At 43.9% G+C, this 23513-nt stretch overlaps 1 protein-coding gene across 2 annotated transcripts; it reads right to left on the reverse strand.

Moving 5' to 3' along the window:
* Nucleotides 1-1827: 1827 nt before the first annotated feature.
* LOC145536008 (uncharacterized) lies at nt 1828-22002 on the reverse strand. 2 transcript variants are annotated; one of them, XR_014075593.1, is made up of 5 exons: nt 21671-21984; nt 21116-21506; nt 5629-5674; nt 4301-4459; nt 1828-2405 (listed from the first exon to the last, which is right to left on the reverse strand). XR_014075593.1 is itself a non-coding variant. In XM_081564376.1 (4 exons), the coding sequence occupies exons 1-4, from the start codon at nt 21774-21776 to the stop codon at nt 2001-2003; spliced, it is 948 nt and encodes a 315-aa protein (XP_081420502.1). In that variant the 5' UTR covers nt 21777-22002; the 3' UTR covers nt 1828-2000. The 2 variants fall into 2 exon arrangements, 1 of the variants encoding a protein (XP_081420502.1); XM_081564376.1 differs by lacking the exon at nt 4301-4459 and having other exon boundaries at nt 21671-22002.
* Between the last annotated feature and the right edge of the window lie 1511 nt (nt 22003-23513).

Consider the following 23513-nt stretch of genomic DNA (forward strand, 5'->3'; position numbering starts at 1 on the left):
GATCTTCCTGAGCCAGGGATGGAAACCGAGTCTCTTGTGTCTCTGGGAGTGTTCTTTACCCCTAGTGCCACCTGGGAAAGGCCCTTAGGAGAGAGGGTCAAGAATGATCTGTCTCAGTCATATGTGAGAAAAAAATCCCAGCATTTTCCTTCTCATGTTGGAGCCTGGGCTCCATGAGGGAGTTCTAAATAAGACCTTTCCATAAATAAACACCCTGCCTCATTGGCTTGGCCTTAGACATCTTGGATTTGGCTCCAAGTCAATTCATCAAAAGCCATCGTTTTACCAAAAGTCAAGACACAGAATGACCCAGTGAACAAGTAGGTCATTCTTTGAAGGATTAAGTTACTATATGACTAATGTGCCAGAGCTTACCAAACTTACCAACTTACCAAAACCTTTACTGTGGTTTTGTGTATTTACTTCAGCTTGTTGTTACTTAACATACAAAAATGCACATATTTAATATATACATTTCGATGCGTTTGGACATATATACAAAACCATGAAGCCATCACAATGTTGTTATTTGTTTTAAGAGAAGAAATAATCTGGTTTTTCTAAAGATTCTATTTATTTATTTGTCTGCACTGGGTCTTTGTTGCGGCAGGGCAGATCTTCCATCTTCATTGCAGTATGTGGGCTCTTTAGTTGCAGCATGTGAACTCTTAGCTGCTGTGTGTGGCATCCAGCTCCTTGACCAGGGTTCCAACCCGGGCCCCCAGCATTGGGAGTGCAGAGTCCCAGCCACTGAACCACCAGAGAAGTCCCAATGCTGGTATTTTTAAATCCAGAGTTTACTGCGGTTTTCTTTGGGCACAGTGGCATGGCCAAGGGCTGGGGAGAGCCAGTTCCATAAGGTTCTGTGCCTGGATGCTCCCCCTCCCCATTCTTCAGTCCCTCCTTCCTCTGGGATAGGCAACTGGAGAAGACTCTCTTCCTCTGCCAGCAAATGACCCCCTCCTCCACCCCAACCCCCAGCTACAAGGGGAACTTGGCTGAGGGCCTTCTCCTTCTCCTCACAAACCCTTTCCTGGGTGGTTTCTACCTGGGAATTCCATTTGAAGAAGAAAGGCAAGGTCTTCCTGCTTCTTTTAAATAATGTGATTATCCTGCATCAGTGCTCAGGGACCACTCCTCCTGGCTTCAGGCAGCACTCAACCAAGAGCCTTCTTTGCAGTAGTAAATTAGCTGGAACCCAGGTTCTCTCCAGGATGTTGAAGGTGACAGGATATATCTGAAGGCCACATGATCAGCTCTGAGCTGGGGAGGGAGGGCTATGGTTTCCACCTCTGGGAGAGGGGAGGGAGAGGGAAGAGTCTTACACTGGCCTAGACAGAGTCTCCTCTTGCATTTCCTCTACAGAGCCAGGAACTCCCCCTCCCACTAGAGTGGTTTCTATCTGCGCCGCCCCCAACCCCACATACCCTCCACAAAAGGGAAAGCGGGGAACAGAACTATGAGAGAATCAGGTTAACACCCAGCTCCCTCTTCTCCATAAAGCCCTATGAGCTGCCCCTGTAGAAGTGGCCCTTGGGGTCCTTGCCTCTGACCTCGTCACCATGAATGTGGCTCAGGCCTGCCTGGGAACACACTCTCCTCCCTTGGAGACTCACGCCACCCGTCTTGCACATCTCGGTGGTCCCAGTGGGGCAGAGAGGGGGGAGGATGGGTGTTGGAGATGAGGGTGGAAGAGAACGGATGCGTCTGTGTACACTCCTCCTGGGCACCTGGGAAACGTCGGAGATGTGCGTGGCCTACTGATGGTGACTGTGGCTCAGCAGTTTCCATCAGATGCACTAACCCATGTGACACACAGAACAAATATGCAGAGAATTCACAACTTTATTGAAAATACAGAAAACGTGCCCTAAAACAGTGGGTCAATGACTCAGCATTTGTATTTAACACACTTGGCAGGCACTGTGTGCCTGATGGTGAGGTATCAGAACTTCATTCTGGCTCAAAGGCACTTTCGCCAAAGCTGTCAGAGAGACCATTCAAGAGGAACCGGGGCTACAGAAAGGCCACTGTTGGTAGGGGACCAGGAAAGGCCCTGTGGGGGCGGCCGGAGTGAACGGAGGGTGGTGGAATCCAGGGCAGAGGAGGCAGAAACAGAGGGGGTAAGGTTGGCATGGGCAGCAAGAGCAGCATGGGGGGCATGGGCGGCATGGGGGCATGGGGGCCATGGGCAGCATGGGGGGCATGGGCAGCATGGGCATCAGCTCCAGGGGCATCGGCTCCAGAAGGACCCAGTCCCAATTTGGCTCCTGAATGAGGATGGTGATGCAGGGTCCACCCCAGTTGCTGACCACAGGGTAGGCCGGGAGCCGAAGGGGTGCACCTCTGAACCTCAGTGCTCTCTGGCATTTCTTCCACATGGTCCTTCTATGCTTAAACCACACCTCCAATCAGAGAGAAAAACGGGCTGCGTTAGTACATGGAGCATTTAATGTCAGACAGGAAAAAACAGAGCGGGGAAATCTTGGTGACTTGAAGATGGGAAACTGCACCAGGAGAAGAAGCTATTTCCTTCTGGTTAAAAGTTTTTAGGACATTTACTTAAAGGCCCTGCCATCAGTCCCCCACCCCACCCCCAGCAAATGAGCACCGACGATGTGCCTGGCTCTGGACTGGCTTATGGCCTCGTCTGTCCCCCCACCTATTACTATTCCTGCCCCTAACCCCACTCACTAGGCAGGTGCGCCTTCGTGATGGGGGAAGTTGAGCACAGGATAAAGTGGGTGCCTTTTAAAATCATACTGAGAGGAACGGGACCCATTTTGAATGACCCATCTTTGGTGCACAGTAAATAATCAATAGGCGCGGGCTGGATTTGTAAATAAAAGCTGTCCTCGGGGACCGATGCGACGGTCATAGAGACAGAGCTGGTGTTGCCAGGGAGGTTTGGTCGTGGGGGCCCAGGCACTCTGTGGCTCGTCTGCTGACACCAGTGGAGCTGAAGCCCTGGACACCGCCTTAGTACTAGACTGCAGATCAGAGAGGTTTAGACTGCTGCTGCTGCTGCTGCTGCTTAGTGGCTTCAGTCCTGTCCGACTCTGGGCGACCCCATGGACTGCAGCCTGCCAGCCTCCTCTGTCCATGGAACAAACTTCGCCCAAATTGACCGACATTCTTAAATCTTGGCCAGCCAAGAGATGGGGGCGGGGGGAGGAGGCAACCACTGTTGTCTTTCTCAGTTCTGCACTCTCCAGCCCGTCCCACCCTCCAAACCTGCCTGCGCTCAGGACCCAGTCAGCTCCCTCTGCTCTGGGTGTGGCTGCAAGGCCTTGGACCAGAGTCTCTGGTTCCCAGCATGGCCCTGCTCTCTAGGCACTGCCACTCAACCAGCAGGGCCCCATCGTCCCCTCATGCTTAAGGCAAGAGGGTGCAACCTGCATATTAGGAAGATAATCGACAACCACCCGGGTCAGGATTCACAAAATGGCTCCTTCTGAAATATGAGCCAACTCTTAACAACTGAAAGAAAAACCTGTGCTGTGGGTGCCACTGCTCCCTCAGCATCCCACTTATTGGAATTACATCATATTTAATAGTTTTGCATGTTTTCACACCGCAAATTTTACATGAAACCAAGGGCCTCCTGCTCTCTACCGCCTCATTTTTCCTCTCCCATCCTTAGTATCTGGGCTCTTCTGATGCATGAATATGTAGTCTTAAGGAGCCAGATTAATAGAGCTCCTTTTGAAGGGGGAGATAAGAGTGTACCAGGGATCAAATCTGCATAAAGATAAGCAAAATGCAAAACTGGCTAACTGAAGTTCTGGCGGCTACTACTTCCATATTCCCAGTACTGCTTTCATAGAGTAACTCTTGCTGTGTGTGAAAACAAGGGGAGATGTCTATTAAATATTTCTTTGGGAAATTCGTGCCATAGAATTTGGAAATAGGTGGGAACATTCTCTCTTTTCCCTTAGTTGTTTCCTGTGGGTCCTTTTCCCTTCAGAGCTCCACTAAGAGACCACTATGTAAACCCAGGAGAAGCATGTCACCAAAACTTCAGGTTTTCTTTCCCAGTGAGCTTGCTTTGCCTGCATGAAAGAGCAGAGGCCCGGGCCTCCCAAGCCCTGGCCAGACCTGACTGTGATCCTAGTCCCTGGCCTTAGGCTCCCAGCCTTGCTTTCCAGACCTCCCCACCCCAACCAGGTCTGCAGCCCGCATCCATCACCACCCTCACACAAGGGCTCTGCAGCAAAGTGAATAATAATACCTTCCTGATTTTTCTTCCTTCCTTCCTTAATTTTCTACTTTAACAAAATATTCCCTTGATACAACTTACTCTGTTCTAAAAACAACTATTCAGTTTCTGTGCCTTGAGGTACCGAGTAGTCATTACCATCTAAGTAAATGGGCAAGTACTTCGAGTTAACACAAGGAAGCTACTGGCTTGGAGCCATGGACCGTGGGCCATCAGAGAGAGATTCTTCAAAACCAATCCCTGAAAATAGTACGAAAAGGGCAGAAAAAAAATCCTTAGCCATTAGAAATTGCTCAAAATAATATTCACTGATACATCTGGCAGTTTCATAATGTTGCATATATGCAGTATCTCCAATAAATATATTGATAGTGTCCAATTTTCTCAAACTCACCTTTCTAGGTCAGTGGAAATTTATTCAACTTATTTTAATATATATATTTAGACAAATTCCTAAGGGTCGCACATCTTTCCTCCATCTCCATCATAATGCACAACCGACTATGTTAGCAAAGTTTTCAGACTGCACATCAAACAATTTCAGAAAATTAAAATTTACAGCTGAAACTCTACACTGCTCTGAGTGAGTGTGAGTATGTGTCTGCTCAGTTGTGTCCGCCTCTTTGCGACCCCAGAGAGCCTGCCAGGCTCCTCTGTCCATGGTATTTTCCAGGCAAGAATACTAAAGCAGGTTGCCATTTCCTTCTCCAGGAGGTCTTCCTAAAACAGGGATGGAACCCCCGTCTCTTGTGTCTCCTGCGTTGCTCTACCAAACACACAAAAACAACAGCAGGAGGATCGGGCACTTGGAATTGTAAATTATCCCCCTCCCCATCAGTCTCAGCTAAACTAAACGTACATTTGTTGCTCATATGTTGCGTCCTGAGGTGAATTATTCCCTTACCCAAATGCCTGAATACTTGAAAATTCACTCCTTGCAGAAAGAGCTGATGCCTGGCTTACGTATTTTAGATAATTTAGTATACTTGGACCCCCTTTGTGTGCTGAGTCACTCAGTCGTGTCCAACTCTTTGTGACCTCGTGGACTGTAGCCCACCAGGCTCCTCTGTCCATGGGGATTCTCCGGGCAAGAATACTGGAGTGAGTTGCCACTCAAGGGGTGGACCCCCTTATAACCCAGCTATTTGGTGCATTAATTTGAATAATTCCTAAGTCAGACTCAGTCCCAACATGAGTCCACAGAGAATTGCCCCTAAAGGATATCAGTGTTAGAAGGAGTTTACTTTACTGAAGTTCCCAAAGCCCCAGAAGTTCCAATCTTACTTCCCAAACATAGTGAAGGCTACAAAAACAAACCAACGTGAGAATGTCCAGGACAAGGTATCCAGTTCCTGAAGTGGGTTTTAGAAGAGCTGTTACGCCAAAGTGCTTTTTCCCAGTTTATTCACCTGCATTCTATCTTCAGTCACTCCCATGCGTCTTGCAAGGTCCTGTCTGAGGGGGAATAATTACAAACATTCAGCATTTGACATTATGCATGAAATGAAATGTATGTTGTACATTTCTCACTATTTAAAATATTTATTCAGAGTAGCCAAGATAACAGCATAGGAAAACTCTGAGCTCACTTCCTCCCTTGGGCACACCAAAATTACAACTATATACAGAGAAGCTCTTGATGAGAATGACCTGAAAGGTGAGCAGACAAGATCTTCCACAACTACAGCTATAAAGAAGGAAACACGATAAGATGGACAGGAAGGGTGGAGAAGGGGTATAGTCAAGACTCACACCCACAGGTCGGAAACCCATATGTGCAGTGCTTAGTCGCTCACCGGTGTCCCACTCTTTGCGATGCCATGGACTGTAGCCCACCAGGCTCCTCTGCCATGGGGATTCTCCAGGCAAGAAAACTGGAGTGGATTGCCAAGCCCTCTTCCAGGGGATCTTCCCAACCCAGGAGTCGAACCCAGGTCTCCCGCATTGCAGGGGGACTCTTAACCATCTGAGCCACCAGGCAACCCATATACAGGAAGATAATTATAATTGAAGAGATTTACCACAAGAAGCAAGGGGTCTGAGCACACTAGATTTCCTAGCCTGGGGTCCTGAGCCGGGAAGATAAGCTCTCGGAACATTTGGCTTTGAAGGCCAGCAGGGCTTCCTTTCAGGAGACCCGGGGGCTGTGAGAAATTGAGACTCCACTCGGAAAGGATGAACCCAAAATCTCACATGCTCCAGGACCCAGGGCAGAAGCAGTGATTTGAAAGGAGCCTCGGTCAGACCTGCCTGTGGATCCGGAGAATCTCCTGAAGAGGCAGGAAACAACTACCGCTCACCCTGGGGACAAAGACGCTGGCAGCAGCCAGTTTAAGGTGCTCGTTGGACCGTGAGGACTCTGCTGCTGGCAAGGGCCATTTTGAAATCTTCCCTCTAGACTATTAGTACTGTGACCCAGCCCTCCCACCAGTCTATTGGCACTAATCCCGACACACCCCAAACCAAGCAGCTAGCCAGGCAGGGACACAGCCTCACTCACCAACAAGTCAGTTGCCATAGGACCTCCTGAGTCCCCAGACACCCAAGAACCAGACTTGCCCGCCAGAGGTCCCAGGACCCAGCCCCAAACACCAGTGGGGCCAGCAGCCTCTGCACTAGGCAACGCCTGGTAACCAACAGACCTGGGGTCCACCCATGGTAGTCAGCCCACCACAACAGAAGGGCTCATGCAGCCCATACAGAAAGCACCCCTGGAGCATATAGCTCTCTCTGACGACCGGAGGAAGTGACACAGTATATTTAATGTGATCAAAGGAAAAAATCTACAACAAAGAATACTCTACCTGGAAAAGCTATCATTCAGAGTTCAAGAAGAGATAAAGACTTTTAGAGACAAGCAAAAGCAAAGTGTTCGACACCACAAAACATGCTTTAAAAGAAATGTTAAAGGAACTTCTCTAAGCAAAAAAGAAAAAGGCTATTAATACAAATAAGAAAAGAGTAAAAAGTAAAGTTATAAGCTTTTACACAGCAAAGGAAGCCATAAAGAAAACGAAAGTCCATAGGGTTTACGAAATAGTAGAAAATATTTGTGAATGATGCAATCGACATGAGCTTAACTTTCAAACACTTCATACAACTCAATAACAGCAACAAAAACAACCCAATCAAAAAATGAGAAGACTAAATAGACATTTCTCCAAAGAAGACATGTATGTGTGTGTGTGCACACATGTGCTCTACTGTGTCCAACTCATTGTGAATGTGTGGGACTGGAGCCTGTCAGGCTTCTCTGTCCATGGAATTTCCAAGCCAAGAATCCATGGGGTCACAAAGAGTTGGACACAACTGCGCGCGCGTGTGCCCGCACACACACACACACGCACACACACACACACGCGTCTTCTTTGGAGAAATCTCTCCTTTGGTCTTCTGCCCATTTTTTGATTGGGTTGGGTTTTTGTTGTTGTTTTTATTAAGTTGTATGAGCTATTTCTGTATTTTGGAAATTAAGCCCGCCCAGACATTTCTTCAAAGAAGACATATAGATGGCCATCAGGCACGTGAAAAGATTCTCAACACTGCTCATCCCACATCTGGGCATATATCTAGAAAAGAGAAAAACTCTAATTAGAAAAGATACACACACACCGATGTTCATAGTGGCACTGTTGACAACAGCTAAAACATGGAAGCACCCTAAGTGTTCATCAACAGATGAATGGATAAAGATGTGGTATGTATATGCAATGGAATATTACTCAGCCATAAAAAGAATGAAATTCTGCCTTTTGTAACCATGTGGATGCACCTGGATAGTATTAGGCTAAGTGAATTAATTCCAATAAAGACAAACACCGTAAGATATCACTTACATGCAGAATTCAAAAAAAACAGTACACATGAACTTTTTTACAAACAGAAACAGATTCACAGACGTAGAAAACATATTTCTGGTAACCGAGGAGGGGGAATGAATTGGGAGTATGAGATTAACAGATGCACACTACCATATATAAAATAGATAAACAACAAGGATTTACTGTATAGCACAGGGAAGGTTATTCACTATCTTATGATAAACTGTAAAGGAAAAGAATCTGAAAAAGAATACATATACACAACATGTATACGTAAGTATAACCAAAAACACTATCTATATAAACCTCATGGTAGCCACAAACCAAAAATCTATAATGGACACACATACAACAAAAGAGAAAGCAATCCAAACATAACACTAAAGAAAGCCATCAAATCACAAAGGAAGAGCGCAAAGAAGAAGAAAAGAACAAAAAGAAAAGAATTAACAAAATGGCAGTAAATATATACTTACCAATAATTACTTTAAATATAAATGGAATAAACGCTTCAATTAAAAGACACAGAGTGGCTGACTGGACACAGAAACAAAACCCACGTACATGCTGCCTACAGGAGTCTCCCTTCAGATCTAAAGACTCAGACAAAAAGAGAGAGGATGGAAAAAGGTATTCATGCAAATGTCAATCAAAAGAAAGCTGGGGTAGCAACACTTGTATCAGATAAACTTGTCTTTCAAACAGAGACCATAACAAGAGACAAAGAAAGACTACATAATGAACATGCAATCAGCTCAAGAAGATGTAACAACTGTAAATATATAGGCAGCCAACATAAGAGCACCTAAAATACATACAGTACATACAAACAAACATAAAGGAGAAACTGACAGTAAGCATCACATTCAGGACTTTGCCACCCCACTTACATCAACGGACAGATCATCCAACAGAAAATCCATAAGGAAACACTGACCTCAAGTGACATATTAGACTTAATGGACTCATAGAGCATCCCATCCAAAAGCAGCAGAATACACGTTCACATTTTAGGAATGTCGACATTTTAGGAATCAGTGAACTAAGGTGGACTGGAATGGGTGAATTTAGCTTGGATGGCCATTATATATACTACTGTGGGCAGGAATCCCTTAGAAGAAATGGAGTGGCCATCATAGTCAACAAAGGAGTCCAAAATGAAGTACTTGGATGCAATCTCAAAACCGACAGAATGATCTCTGTTCATTTCCAAGGCAAACCATTCACCATCACAGTAATCCAAGTCTACGCCCCGACCAGTAACGCTGAAGAAGCTGAAGTTGAACGGTTCTATGAAGACCTATAAGACCTTCTAGAACTAACACCCCCCAAAAGATGTCCTTTTCATTATAGGGGACTGCAATGCAAGAGTAGAAAGTCAAGAGATATCTGGAGTAACAGGCAAATTTGGCCTTGGAGTACAGAATGAAGCAGGGCAAAGACTAATAGAGTTTTGCCAAGAGAACGCACTGGTCATAGCAAACACCCTCTTCCAACAACACAAGAGAAGACTCTACACATGGACATCACCAGATGGTCAACACCGAAATCAGATTGGTTATATTCTTTGCAGCCAAAGATGGAGAAGCTCTATACAGTCCGCAAAAACAAGACCAGGAGCGGACTGTGGCTCAGATCATGAACTCCTTATTGCCAAATTCAGACTTAAATTGAAGAAAGTAGGGAAAACTACTACACCATTCAGATATGACCTAAATTAAATCCCTTAGGATTATACAGTGGAAGTGACAAATAGATTGAAGGGATTAGGTCTGATAGACAGAGTACCTGATGAACTATGGACAGAGGTTCATGACATTGTACAAGAGGCAAGGATCAAGATCATCCCCAAGGAAAAGAAATGCAAAAAGGCAAAATGGCTGTCTGAGGAGGCCTTAGAAACAGCTATGAAGAGAAGAGAAGCGAAAGGCAAAAGAGAAAAGGAAAGATATACCCATTTGAATGCAGAGTTCCAGAGAATAGCAAGGAGAGATAAGAAAGACATCCTCAGCAATGAATGCAAAGAAATAGAGGAAAACAGCAGAATGGGAAAGACTAGCGATCTCTTCAAGAAAATTAGAGCCCGGCGGCCTCTAGGTTGCGGCGGGGAGGGGCCGCGGCGGCGGGCGGAGCCCTCGGAGCCAGCCTCCAGGGCGCGGGTGTCCGCGCCGCCGCCTGGCCCGCCGCCCGGGTCGGGTGAGGTGGGGGCCGTGCACGGCTCTGGTCCCCCCCGGCCCGTCCCCCTCCGGACCGGGGCGCGCCGCCCGGTGGCTCTCCGTCCGCTCCTCGCTCCTCACGCAGCCCCTCCGCACGACCCCGAGCGGAGGCGCCGAGAGAAAGTGAGGAAGAGCAGGCTGCGGGAGGGCCTGGATTTGCTAGTGGAACTAGGTTTTTCCCGAAAGAGGTGACAGAATAACTGAGAAGAATCTGCTGGACTGTGGAGTCCAGTCCTGAGCTCAGTAGGGAAATAGCAAGCTCATCTATAACCAGATCTACAGCATATACTTTTTTTAAGAATCAACATTGAGCAATTTTCTGAAAGTAAACCATGAAAGCCCTCTTGGAGGCCGCACACCTGTCTGCGAACTTGAACCTGAGAAATGGACGTTTTTTCCATCAGGGTGATCTCCTTCTTCAGCTGAATCATCAGAAGTGGTGAGAAGAAGAGACCCCCTACCCAACCAAACTGCTTCAGACAAATTCAATCAGTCTATCAAGGAATGGAGCTGTGCAGCGTGGCCAGATCACCATCTGCCTGCACCACCACTGAGCTGTCTCTCTAGGACTGCCACCTACATGTAGGCTGCACCCAGTGCAGGGCATCTGGCTGAGGCAGGGGTTGGGAGTGAAATCCTGCTCCATTCACCAAGCCAAGTTTATTGGTGCCTGGCCAAATGATGTGGCTTCTTTTTCTGATTTGCAGCAGTGCACCCTGTACGGTCTAGTGGCATGTCTGACCATCCCCATCCCATACCCCAGTCCTATCTGAGATTCTCTTCCTTACCTCAGATGGATTCAAGATTTTCATGAACAAATTAGGTGTCTTGCAAAAGATGAAACGTTTGACCCCAATTGAAATTAATTTCATAGGTGAAGCTCAAAATATTACCATATGTAGGAATTATGTATATATTTATACATGTATGCATATACAGTTAAGTAGATACCATTGTCTATGTATCAGAAGTTAGCACAGTTTAAATGGGTAAATGTTTAAAATAAAACTATTTGGGGTATTTGAAAAAAAAAAAAAGAAAGAAAATTAGAGATACCAAGGGAACATTTCATGCAAAGATGGGCTCGATAAAGGACAGAAATGGTATGGACCTAACAGAAGCAGAAGATATTAAGAAGAGGTGGCAAGACTACACAGAAGAGCTATACAAAAAAGTTCTTCATGACCCAGATAACCACGATGGTGTGGATCACTCACCTACAGCCAGACATCCCGGAATTCGAAGTCAAATGGGCCTTAGGAAGCATCACTACAAACAAAGCTAGGGGAGGTGATGGAATTCCAGTTGAGCTATTTCAAATCTTAACAGATGATGCTGTGAAAGTGCTGCACTCAATATGCCAGTAAATTTGGAAAACTCAGCAGTGGCCACAGGACTGGAAAAGGTCAGTTTTCATTCCAATCCCAACGAAAGGGAATGACAAAGAATGCTCAAACTACCACACAATTGCACTCCCCTCTCACGCTAGGAAAGTAATACTCATAATTCTCCAAGCCAGGCTTCAACAGTACGTCAACAATGAACTTCCAGATGTTCAAGCTGGATTCAGAAAAGGCAGAGGAACCAGAGATCAAATAGCGAACATCCGTTGTATCATCGAAAAAGCAAGAGAGGTCCAGAAAAACATCTATTTCTGCTTTAATGACTATGCCAAAGCCTTTGACTGTGTGGACCACAGCAACTCTGGAAAATTCTTAAAAAGATGGGAATACCAGACCACCTGACCTGCTTCCTGAGAAATCTGTATGCACGTCAGGAAGCAACAGTTAGAACTGGACATGGAACAACAGACTGGTTCCAAATCGGGAAAGGAGTAAGTCAAGGCTGTTTACTGTCACCCTGCTTATTTAACTTATATGCAGAGTACATCATGAGAAACGCTGGGCTGGAGGAAGCACACGCTGGAATCAAGATTGCCAGGAGAAATATCAATAACCTCAGATATGCAGATGACACCACCTTTATGGCAGAAAGTGAAGAAGAAATAAAGAGCCTCCTGATGAAAGTGAAAGAGTAGAGTGAAAAAGTTGGCTTAAAGCTCAGCGTTCAGAAAACTGAGTTCATGGCATCTGGTCCCATCACTTCATGGCAAATAGATGGGGAAACAGTGGAAACGGTGGCAGACTTTATTTTTGGGGGCTCCAAAATCACTGCAGATGGTGACTGCAGCCATGAAATTAAAAGATGCTTGCTCCTTGGAAGAAAACTTACGACCAACCTAGACAGCATATTAAAAAGCAGAGACATTACTTTGCCAACAAAGGTCCGTCTAGTCAAAGCTATGGTTTTTCCAGTAGTCACGTATGGATGTGAGAGTTGGACTATAAAGAAAGCTGAGCGCTGAAGAATTGATGCTTTTGAACTGTGGTGCTGGAGAAGACTCTTGAGTCCCTTGGACTGCAAGGAGATCCAACCAGTCCATCCTAAAGGAAATCGGTCCTGAACGTTCATTGGAAGGACTGATGCTGAAGCTGAAACTCCAATACTTTGGCCACCTGATGGGAAGAACTGACTCATTGGAAAAGACCCTGTTGCTGGGGAAGATTGAAGGCAGGAGGAGAAGGGGATGAAAGAGGATGAAATGGGTGGATGGCATCGCTGACTCAATGGACATAAGTTTGAGTAAACTCCGGGCGTTGGCGCTGGACGGGGAGGCCTGGCATACTGCAGTCCACGGGATCACAAAGAGTCAGACACGACTGAGCAATTGAACTGAACTGAACTGAACGCGTTCTCAAGTGTACATGGAACATTCTCCACAAAACAAGTCTCAATAAATTTACGAAAATTTAAATGGTATCAAACATCTTTTCCAACTACAGTGCTGTGAGACTAGAAATCAACTACAAGGAAAAAAAACTTCAAAAAAAACCACAAACACGTGGAGGCTAAACAAAATGCTACCGAACAATGAATAAGTCATTGAAGAAATCAAAGATGAAATAAAGAAAAAATCCAGCAACAAATGAAAATGAAAACACAATAATCCAAAGTCTATGGGATACACTAAAAGCAGTTTTCAGAGGGAGGTTTGTAGTAATTCAAGCTTACTTCAGGAAATAAGAAAAATCTCACATAAGCAACCTAACCGCACACCTAAAGGAACTAGAAAAAGGAGAACCAGCAAAACCCAAAGTTAGTACAAGGGAGAAATCATAAAGATCAGAGAAGAAATAAATGAAATAGATTTTAAAATATATAAAATAGCAATGCAAATAAGAGTTGATTCTTTGAAAAGGTAAATAAAATTAATAAATGTTTAGCCAGACTCATCAAGAAAAAAGAGGGTCCAAATCGATAAAATCAGAAATGAAAAAGAAGTTACAATCAACACCACAGAAATACAAAAGATCATAAGAGACTACTATGAGCAATTATTTAGACATCAATAAAATGGATAACCTAGAAGAAATTAACAAATTCCTAGACATGTACAGTCTCCCAAGGCTGAAGCAAGAAGAAATAGAAAATTTGAACAGATCAATTACTAGTGATGAAACTGAATTGGAAAATTAAAAAGGATGTATTTATTTTACAGCAGCAGGAATATAGCCAATATCTTATAATAACTTCAAATGAAGGATAATCTATAAACATTTTCAGTCAGTATGTTGCACATCTGAAACTCATAGAATATTTGAAATCAACTACACCTCAATGAAACAGACATCAGTAATCACGAGAGCAATGCAAACCCAAACTACAATGAGATGTCACCTCACACAGGTCAGAATGGCTCTCAAGAAGAAGACTCCAAATACCACATGTTGGAGAGCACGCGGGGAAAGAGAGCGCTTGCGCACTGTTGGCGGGAGTGTAAACCGGTGCAGCCACCGCGGGGAACAGTATGAGGTTCCTCACAAAATTAAAACCAGAACCACCGCATGACCCAGAAATTTCAATCCTGCGCATATATCTGGAAACAAAACAAAACACTACCTCAGAAAGCTACACGCACCCGTGTTCATGCAGCATTATTCACAACAGCCAAGATATGGAGGAAACGTAAGTGTCCATCATCATGCTGCTGCTGCTGCTGCTAAGTCGCTTCAGTCGTGTCTGACTCTGTGCGACCCCATAGACGGCAGCCCACCAGGCTCCACCGTCCCTGGGAGTCTCCAGGCAAGAACACTGGAGTGGGTTGCCATTTCCTTCTCCAGTGCATGAAAGGGAAAAGTGAAAGTGAAGTCGCTCAGTCGTGTCCGACTCTTAGCGACCCCACAGCCGGCGGCAGCCCGCCAGGCTCCTCCATCCATGGGATTTTCCAGGCAACAGTACTGGAGTGGGCTGCCATTGCCTTCGGAACGGATTAAGAAGATATGGTATAGACATACAATAGAATACTACTCAACGTGACAAAGAATGAAATTTTGCCATCTGCAACAACACAGATGGACTGGGAGGGTATTATGCTTAATGAAATAAATAAGTAGGACAGAGAAAGGCAAATAGTGTATGATATCACTTATATGTGAAATCTAAAAATGAAAACAAACTATTGAATATAACAAAAAAGAAACAAGTCTCATAGATATAGAGAATAAAGTAGTTGTTACCAGTGAGGAGAGACAGGAGAGAGGGACAAGATAGGGGTAGTGGATTAATAAGTACAAACTGCCATCTATAAAATAAATAAACTACAAGGATATATTGCACAATCCAGGGAATATAGCCAATATTTCATAAGAACTATAGTGGAGTACAACCTTTAAAAATTGTGACCTCGCCTTCTCCCACGGAGTCCAGGAGTCTGTTCTTTATGTCTGTGTCTCTTTTGCTGTGTCAGAGAAATCGTGACATCTTTAATCTACCACAGATCCCAATATTCGATGTGTATAATCCTAATCATTGTAACATGTTTTTTTTTAAAGCAGAAAAAATTGGAAATAACCTGAACATCCATCACTGGAATTAAATAAGTTTAAATTATCTTAGTAAGTTAGTTTAAATTTATAAAATTAAATACTATGCACCCATTAAAAACAATGGGGATATTTTTAATAAAATATTATAAAAATATTACCATGAGATATTTTGAGTAAAAAAAGCACAGGTTAGTATGTGTGTAGTATGGTACCATCTGTGTGAAAGGAGGAAAATAAAATGCATTTGTATTTACTTGTATTTGCACGAAACAGCTATGGAATATGCATTCTTGTTGGGGGTGATATCACCACTGAAGGGGTAAAAATTGGTTCTTGTGTGGGAGGAATCTGAATATTTTTATGTAAGGAGCACAGTTATATGTAGAGTACAAAAACAGATACACAGTATACCTGTGTATTCAAATTAAAGGAGGAGCCAATAATCAGGAAGAAATGTCTTCAAAGCCTCCTCAGGAGAGTGACGATGCAAAAAGGTTTGCGGGAAAAAAGGATGAGAGACATCCTTTTCTAGAAGGATGTAAAGAAATGAGTCCAGATGGCTGTCTGAGAGAGCAGAAATGAGTTACTGGGAAAAGGAAGGGACAAGAATAAGGATGTTCAGTGTGTTCTCGTTCATATTTTTAGTGTTGGAATCATGGGACAATAGCATCTATCTAACTTTAAAAAACTGTTGTGTGAAAATTGTATAAATCTTAATTATGCTGAATTGGGTAAAAAAAAGATACAAGCTTTTGGTTATAAGAAGAATAAGTACTAGTGATGTAGTATACACATGATGACTATAGTTAATACTCCCCTATGATGTATATGAAAATTAAGAGAATAAATCCTGAGTTCTCATTACAAGGAGGAAAATACTTTTTGATATCTACGTGAGATGATGAATGTTCACTACATTTATTGTGAACATGTAATCATTTCATGATGTATATAAGTGAAAGCATTATGCTGTGTACCTTAAACCTGTACAGTGATATATGTCAATTTTATCCTAATATATCTGGAAGGAAAAAATTGAAAATAAAATAAAATAAAATAAAATAAACAGTAACTCTTTCATGAAATTGTAAGAGATACTAAATTACAAGATATAACATATAGTATAATGGTGCTAGATTCATATGACAACTATGTAATATAAATTATATCTGATTATAATGATCATAATCTGGTTACAATCATTGATTATATCTGGCTTTGTTATTTTCACATGCTATGTGAGTACCATATTTCTGAGAGTTTCTCTAAATTATCTCTTTTGTCTTTCCATTAATATCCACTACAATATTGTCACCTAAATCTTAAATAATTCTCAAATATGTCCTCTCCTCCATATCAGAGTTGCTGCTGCCTTTGTGTAGGCTATAATCTTCCAATGGTATTATAAAAATAAGCTCCTAATTCTATTTTGCAATTATCTAAACTTGATATAGAGTTTTATGTCTTCATATCTTTGCCCTAGAAGCATCTTTAGACATCATCATCAACTCTGTTGTATGGTTATATATTGATTCTGCCCAATATGTAGCAGTAAATATAAAAACAGAAATGATAGTTTAACTGGCTTGTATATACAACTGTTCATTTTTTTAATGCAGAAATTTTCTTCACAAAGATAAATATATTATTGTGATATTCTGATACTATTGTTTTTATTAAAAAACACAATTCTAAATAAATACTTTGAAATCAAAAAAAATTGTGAATCACTATGTTGTACGCCTAAAACTTACGTAATATTGTATATCAACTATTCTTCAATTTTTTAAAAAAGGTAACTTTCAAGTCTCCACCAAAAGTCTATTAGAACTAATAAATGAATTCAGTAAAGTTTCAGGATTCAAGATTAATATATAGAAATGTGTTGCTTTTCTATACACTTAATAATAAGCTATCAGAGAAAGCAAGAAAACAATCCCATTTAAAATAGCATTAAAAAGAATAAAATACCGAAGAATAATCGTAACCAAGGAGGTTTGGTTTCACCAAAGGAAGCGCAATACACTTTCACCAAGTGAAAGACCTATACTCTGAAAACCATCAAACCCTGCTGAAGGCATTTAAAAATTATACCAAAAAATGCAAAGATAATCTATGTTCTTGGACTGGAAGAACTAATATCGCTAAAATGTCCATAAAACCCAAAGCAATCTACAGATTTAATGCAATTCCTATCAAAATACATGGCAGGGAAGGAAATCAAAAAAAAGAGGGGCTGTGTATATGTATAGCTCACTCATTTTGCTATACTGCAGAAACTAATACAACATTGTAAAGCAACTATACTCCAATGAAAATTAACTAAAAAACAAAAAGTACCTACAAAAAAGTGGAATATATGACATTGTTCACCCTACAATAAATTCACCCAAAAAAGAAATAATCCTGAAATTTATATGAAACCCTCATAAGACCCCCAAATGGCCAAAGTAATCTTGAGAAAAAAGAACAAAGCTAGAGGTCTCACACTCCCTGGCTTCAGACTATACCACAAAGCTATAGTCATCAATGCACTTCCCTGGCAGTCTAGTGGTTAAGACACCTGACACCGCCCTTTCACTACAGGGGGCTTGGGTTCCATCCCTGGACAGAGAAGATTCTGAATGCCATGGGGTGCGGCCAAAAAAAAAAAAAAACAACACCTCAGTATGGTACTGGCATTAAAAACACATACACTAGAACAGACTAGAGAGTCCAGAAATAAACCCAAGTACTTACCGTCAATTACTCTATGACAAAGCAGGTAAGAACATACAATAGGGAAAAGAGTCACTTTAATAAGTGGTGCTAAGAATACTGGACAGCTGCGTGTAAAAGAAATTAGAACATTTTCTCACAGAACATTAAAAAATAAACTCAAAATGGATCAATGACCTAAAGGTAAGACCAGATACTATAAAACTCCTAGAGGAAAACATAGGCAGAACACTCTTTGACATAAATCACAGCGATAATTTTTGGGATCTGTCTCCTAAGGCAAAAGAAATAAAAGCAAAAACAAACCAATGAGACCTAATTAAACTTAAAGGCTTCTGCACAGCAAAGGAAACCATATACAAAGCAAAAGGACAACCTACTGGACGGGAGAAAATTTTTGCAAAGGATATTACTGACAAGGGGTTAATATCCAATATTTATAAAAACAGGTCAGGCTTCCCTCATAGCTCAGTTGGTAAAGAATCCACCTGCAATGCAGGAGACCCTGGTTCTATTCCTGGGTCGGGAAGATCTGCTGGAAAAGGGATAGGCTACCCACTTCAGTATTCTTAGGCTTCCCTTGTGTGGCTCAGCTGGTAAAGAATCCGCCTGCAATGCAGAAGACCTGGATTCGAGCCCTGGATTGGGAAGATCCCCTGGAGGAGGCAAAGGCTACCCACTCCAGTATTCTGGCCTGGAGAATTCCATGGACTGTAGAGTCCATGGGGTCACAGAGTCGGACACAACTGGGTGACTTTCACGCCACTTCATACAACTCAGTATCAAAAAACAAAGAACCTAACGCAAAAATGGGCAAAGACCTGAATAGACATTTTGCCAAAGAAGATACACAGATGGCCAACGGACATATGAAAAAAAAAATGCTCAACACTGTTAATCGTCAGAGAAACGCAAATCAAAACCACAATGAGATCACCTCATACCTGTCAAATGGCTATCATCAAAAGGATAACAAATGTTGGCAAGGATGTGGAGAAAAGGGAATCCTACACTGTGGGAATGTAAACTGGTGCAGCCACTATGGAAAACAGTATGGAAGTTTCTCAGGAAAACTCAAATTAGAACTACCATACGATCCAGCGATTCCACTCTTGGGTAAATATCAAAGAAAACGAAAACAGTAATTCAAAATGATATCTGCACCTCAATGTTCATAGCAGCATTATTTACAACAGCCAAAAGATGAAAGCAACCTAAATGCCCAGTAACAGATAAATGGATAAAGAAGATGTGATATATATATATATATATATACACACAATGGAATACTTCTGTCATAAAAATGAATGAAATTCTGCTATTTGTAACAATGTGGATGGACCTAGAGAGTACTATATTTAGTGAAATAAATCAGAGGCAGAAAGACAAACACTGTATGATTTCACTTACACGTGGAATCTAATAAGTGAAACAAATGAAAAAACGTAGCTAAACAGAGACAAAATTATAGATACAGAGGAAAAAAACAGGTGGTTGTCTGAAAGGAGGGGTGGGGGGAGGAGAGAAATAGGGGAAGGAGATTAAGAGGTAAAAACTTCCAGTTACAAAATCAATAACTGGTATGAAATGTACGGTGTGGGGAATATAGTCAATAATTATATAATATCTTTTATGGTGACAGACTTATGGTGATCATTTTTAAATGTATAGAAATAATGGTACACCCATGGCGGATTCATGTCAATGTATGGCAAAACCAATACAATATTGTAAAGTAAAAAAATAGATAAATAAATAAATTTAGAAATAATGAATCACTAGGTTGCATAACAGGAACTAACATATTGTTGTAGGTCAGCTACACTTCAAAAGTAATCAAACTGAAAAAAAAGAGATTAGATTGGTGGTTACCAGAGGGAGTCAGGTGGGGGAACTGGGTGAAGGCAGTCAAAAGGTATAAATGAGATATAGGCAGTTCTGGACACCCAAATCAAGGGGCATCTTGAGTTTGACACTTGAGAAAGGGAGAAATTGGGCTGATTCTTAGAATTATCACACAGCAAAAGCCAACCGAACTTGGAGTAATCAAACTGAACAGAAAATACTGAGCCAAAGTTGATGCTATTTACCATCCTTTCTCATTAACTCATCTCCTACCACCATGGAGGTTTCCATGAAACGGTTTGCCTACAGCCTCTCCAATCAGTCCTCCTCTGTCTCTTGCAAGCTTCTGTCACTCTTTCAATATTCCCTAGCTCATTGAGTATTCCACCAGCCATTCAGTTGGGCAAATCAGAAATTCAGATATTTTTCTTAATCATTTCCCTTTACTCCTATGTCCAAATTACCATGAATCGCTATCAATTTTACCTGCTAAATACCTCTTCAATCTGTTCACTTCTATCCATTACCACACCATCACCTCTGGCCTTGCCTACTGAACAGCCTCCTAGGATCAAATCTCAGCCACATTCGAGCTGTGTGGATCTTGGGCAAGTCTCTTCACGTCTCTGGGCTTCAGTTTTTCTAACAGGTCAAGCAGGGATAAAAAAAACAATAGCTGCCACATTCACATAGGGTTGTGAAGATTCAATGACAATCTGTAGGAAACCCTTTAGGGCAAGTGCTTAACACAGTAAGTACAATGTAAATGATAGCTTTTAAAATCTTTTCTGCATTCAGACACTCAGCAATCCATTCATTCTCCCCTCTGTGGCTTGCCTTAGGGACAATTCTACCTCCGGCACAAACTTTAAGGGTAACTAAAAATTCAGTAATTAAGACAAAGGATGTTCTAATGTAGTATTTGGGCTTCCCGGGGGCTCAGCTGGTAAAGCTTCCTCTTGCAATGCCGGAGACCTGGGTTCGATCCCTGGGTTGGGAAGATCCCCTGGAGAAGCAAACTGCTATCCACTCCAGTATTCTGGCCCGGAGAATTCCATGGACTATACAGTCCGTGGGGTCTCAAAGAGTCTGACACGACTGAGCGACTTTCACTTTCACATTCAATGTAGTATCTACATTAACGCAAATATAATCCATGAATAACTGATGACCAATATTTTAAATCAAAGTAGAATCCAACCGCACACGTGCTCCACCATACCTCCAGCGACTCATTTGTTAACTATGGGCCGACAGTTTCCCGACATGACTTATTCAAACTCCCCACCTTAACACTGACTCGATTCCCACCGGGCAGAGCCCCCGCCCCAGGCCCTGGGGTTTTCAACTCCAGAGCTGAGGACAGGGACCCGCTCGCCTCAGCCCGCGCCCCCGGAGCCGCCCGCTTACCGCATGGCCACGCTGAGATACGGAGTGTCTTGGAAAGTTCTCTCCAGCTCCCGCATCTGCTCCAGCGTGAAGGTGGGCCGGGAGACTCGGTGGCGCCTGCCTGCCCCCCTCCAAACCTCGATGGCGGCTCCCCGGCGCTGCTCCTCCCCGCCCTTCTCTCCGCCCTCGCCGCCGCCCGCGCCCGCCTCAGCGTCTATCTCAGCCTTGGCGTAGCGGCTTCCCCCGTCTGGGGGGCCCGCATCTCCCGCGGCCACATTGCCGCCTTCCTTTTCTTCTCCTTCTTCGTATCCCGCCTCTTTCCCCTCCGCGGCTGCTCCCTGCTCAGGTTTGGACTGAGCCTTCGGCTCCTCTCCCTCTTCTCCAGGAAGCGAGATCTTCGCGGGCTCAGCCTCTGCAAGAGAAGAAACCCGAAGACAAAGGTCAGGCCGTCGAGCGAGCCCGCTGAGGAAGAGGAGGGAACCCGCCGCGTCTGAGGAGGAATCCTCCTGCTCGCCCCTCCCTAGGGAAATTCGTTTCCCGGTATCCTCTGAACCGAGTGCCCAGCCTGCCACTGACCGTGCACTTCTTCCCAATTGTCCTTGACCCGCAGCCTGAGGAAGCCCGCAACGACCGCGTCGGTGTCGCTATGGGCACTGTGGCCACGCTGCGGCTGAGGCTTCATGTTCCGACCGCTGTCCAGGAGGCTGTGCCTTCAGCGGAGGCTGTCCTGGGTCTCCCGAGATCCCGGCTCTAGACTCAGGGCTAGAAGCGGCGGCCCGCGATTCGGCACCGTTAGGGCTACACTGGCGTCGGGTCAGGACTAGAGTCCGGATAGACGCCCTCCGGGGGTTTATCGTCGGCTGCTGGGGGTTGGGTCGGCTGAAGTGCGCATGCGGCAGGAGCTTGGCGGTCCTGGCGGCGGGGGGAGGGAGGGGGGAGGAGGTATGGGGGGCAATTCTAGGTGCGCACCACAGGGGGCGCTGGTAGGGAGCATGAGTGAGAGCAGAACTCAGGCCCCCAAGTTGCAACTTAGCTGACCAAGTACTGCGCACTTGGTCCGGCGTCTTCCCAGACCAAGGGCCTGTGCCTGATTTGTGGATGGGAAGAACGGGCCCTCACCCTCGCTCCGTAGACCTTGGAGAAACGTTTGGGGACTAGCTCCTGGCTCAGCCCGCCATATCCAGCAGCCAGTACTAAGCAAGGAGAAGCAATCAAACTAATATGTTCACCCCGTGGTGTCGCCGGGGATTGGTTCTGGGACCCGCCGAGGATACCAAAATCTGCGGATGCTCGAGTCCCATAGCGGGCCCTCCGCATCTGCAGATGTGAAACCCACGGATATGGAGGGCCGTCTGTGTGTCTACAGAAAAAAACCCGTGTATAAGTGGACCAGCTAGGCCTTTGCTTGCTCTGAGTTTTTGCAGTGAGGCTGAAGTCCGAGTCTGCCATACTCCAGCGGTCTCCAGGAGCAGGAGTTCAGGGCTGGGTTTTCTGAGCAGGTGGGGTGCTCAGATGCGCTATGAAAACAAAACAAAACCCCAGCCCACTCCCTTAAGAAAGGCCCTTAGCCTATTTTAGTAACGAATCCACATCAAATATCAAGTGTGGAAACCTGCACAGTGTTTAGAACACTCAAGGGGTACAGAGAGCACCCCTTCCTTTTGTTTTTGCCTTTGTTGCAACTATGGATTGTGCTACATCTTTATAAACAGCCCCTATTGCTTCTGGCTGTAAATCCTCTAGAGGTATACATGTACCCTGGGGTGGACTCCTGTGGACGTGGCTAAATTACCTGCTTTCTTGCAGCTGCCTCCCCCACCCCCTTATCTCGCCTCATCATGTTTTCTAGAAACCTTCCTGAGCCCTTTCTGAGGAATAAATAAATTTTATTCATTGTCAAATAAAAGAGAGCCAGGCTAGATTGCAGGCTCTATGATTTTTCCTTGAAGAAGTGTTTTATGGATGCCCCAAGGCTTGTTAATATCCTAAATACTGAAAATAACTTCTAACAATGGGCCCTATACTTGACCATGTACTTATCTTGTGTTATCTTACACAACTGTTTTTGTCAACCCCATTTGAGATCAGAAACCAAATCATTTTTGTGGGCTCCTGAATGTATCATGGGACCAGGTCATCTCACCTACAGTGCCTAACGCATAATACCTTTTGCTTCATGTTTCTGGAGAGTGGCTAAGAAATTAACTAAAAAAGGGGTTGGTGACCAATTCTTTTTCAAAAAGATGGTAAGAGATGGCAATCTGATACCTCTTCCTGATTTTAACCAAGACGTTTCCTCCTCATGTTGGCCCTGGTTGAGTTCAGCAAGCCTCTGCCTCTCTTGGCTGGATATCCTATGCACAATTTTGTCTTAATATTAGTTATCTCATGAGAGACCTATTAGAGTTTTCATCATGAT

This window comes from Giraffa tippelskirchi, chromosome X, assembly GCF_054371585.1.
Source record: "Giraffa tippelskirchi isolate mGirTip1 chromosome X, T2T-mGirTip1v1.2.pri, whole genome shotgun sequence".
Classification (NCBI taxonomy): Eukaryota; Metazoa; Chordata; class Mammalia; order Artiodactyla; family Giraffidae; genus Giraffa; species Giraffa tippelskirchi.

What these genes read in the sequence shown, in the direction of transcription:
- LOC145536008 (XM_081564376.1), bottom strand. Translation starts at nt 21,776, where the DNA reads ATGAAGCCTCAGCCGCAGCGTGGCCACAGTGCCCATAGCGACACCGAC. An exon ending in CAATTGGGAAGAAGTGCACG is followed by an intron (nt 21,507 to 21,670) that starts GTCAGTGGCAGG and finishes CTTCTCTTGCAG; the next exon opens with AGGCTGAGCCCGCGAAGATC. An exon ending in TGACTGAAGATAGAATGCAG is followed by an intron (nt 2,406 to 5,628) that starts GTGAATAAACTG and finishes CTCTGATTGGAG; the next exon opens with GTGTGGTTTAAGCATAGAAG.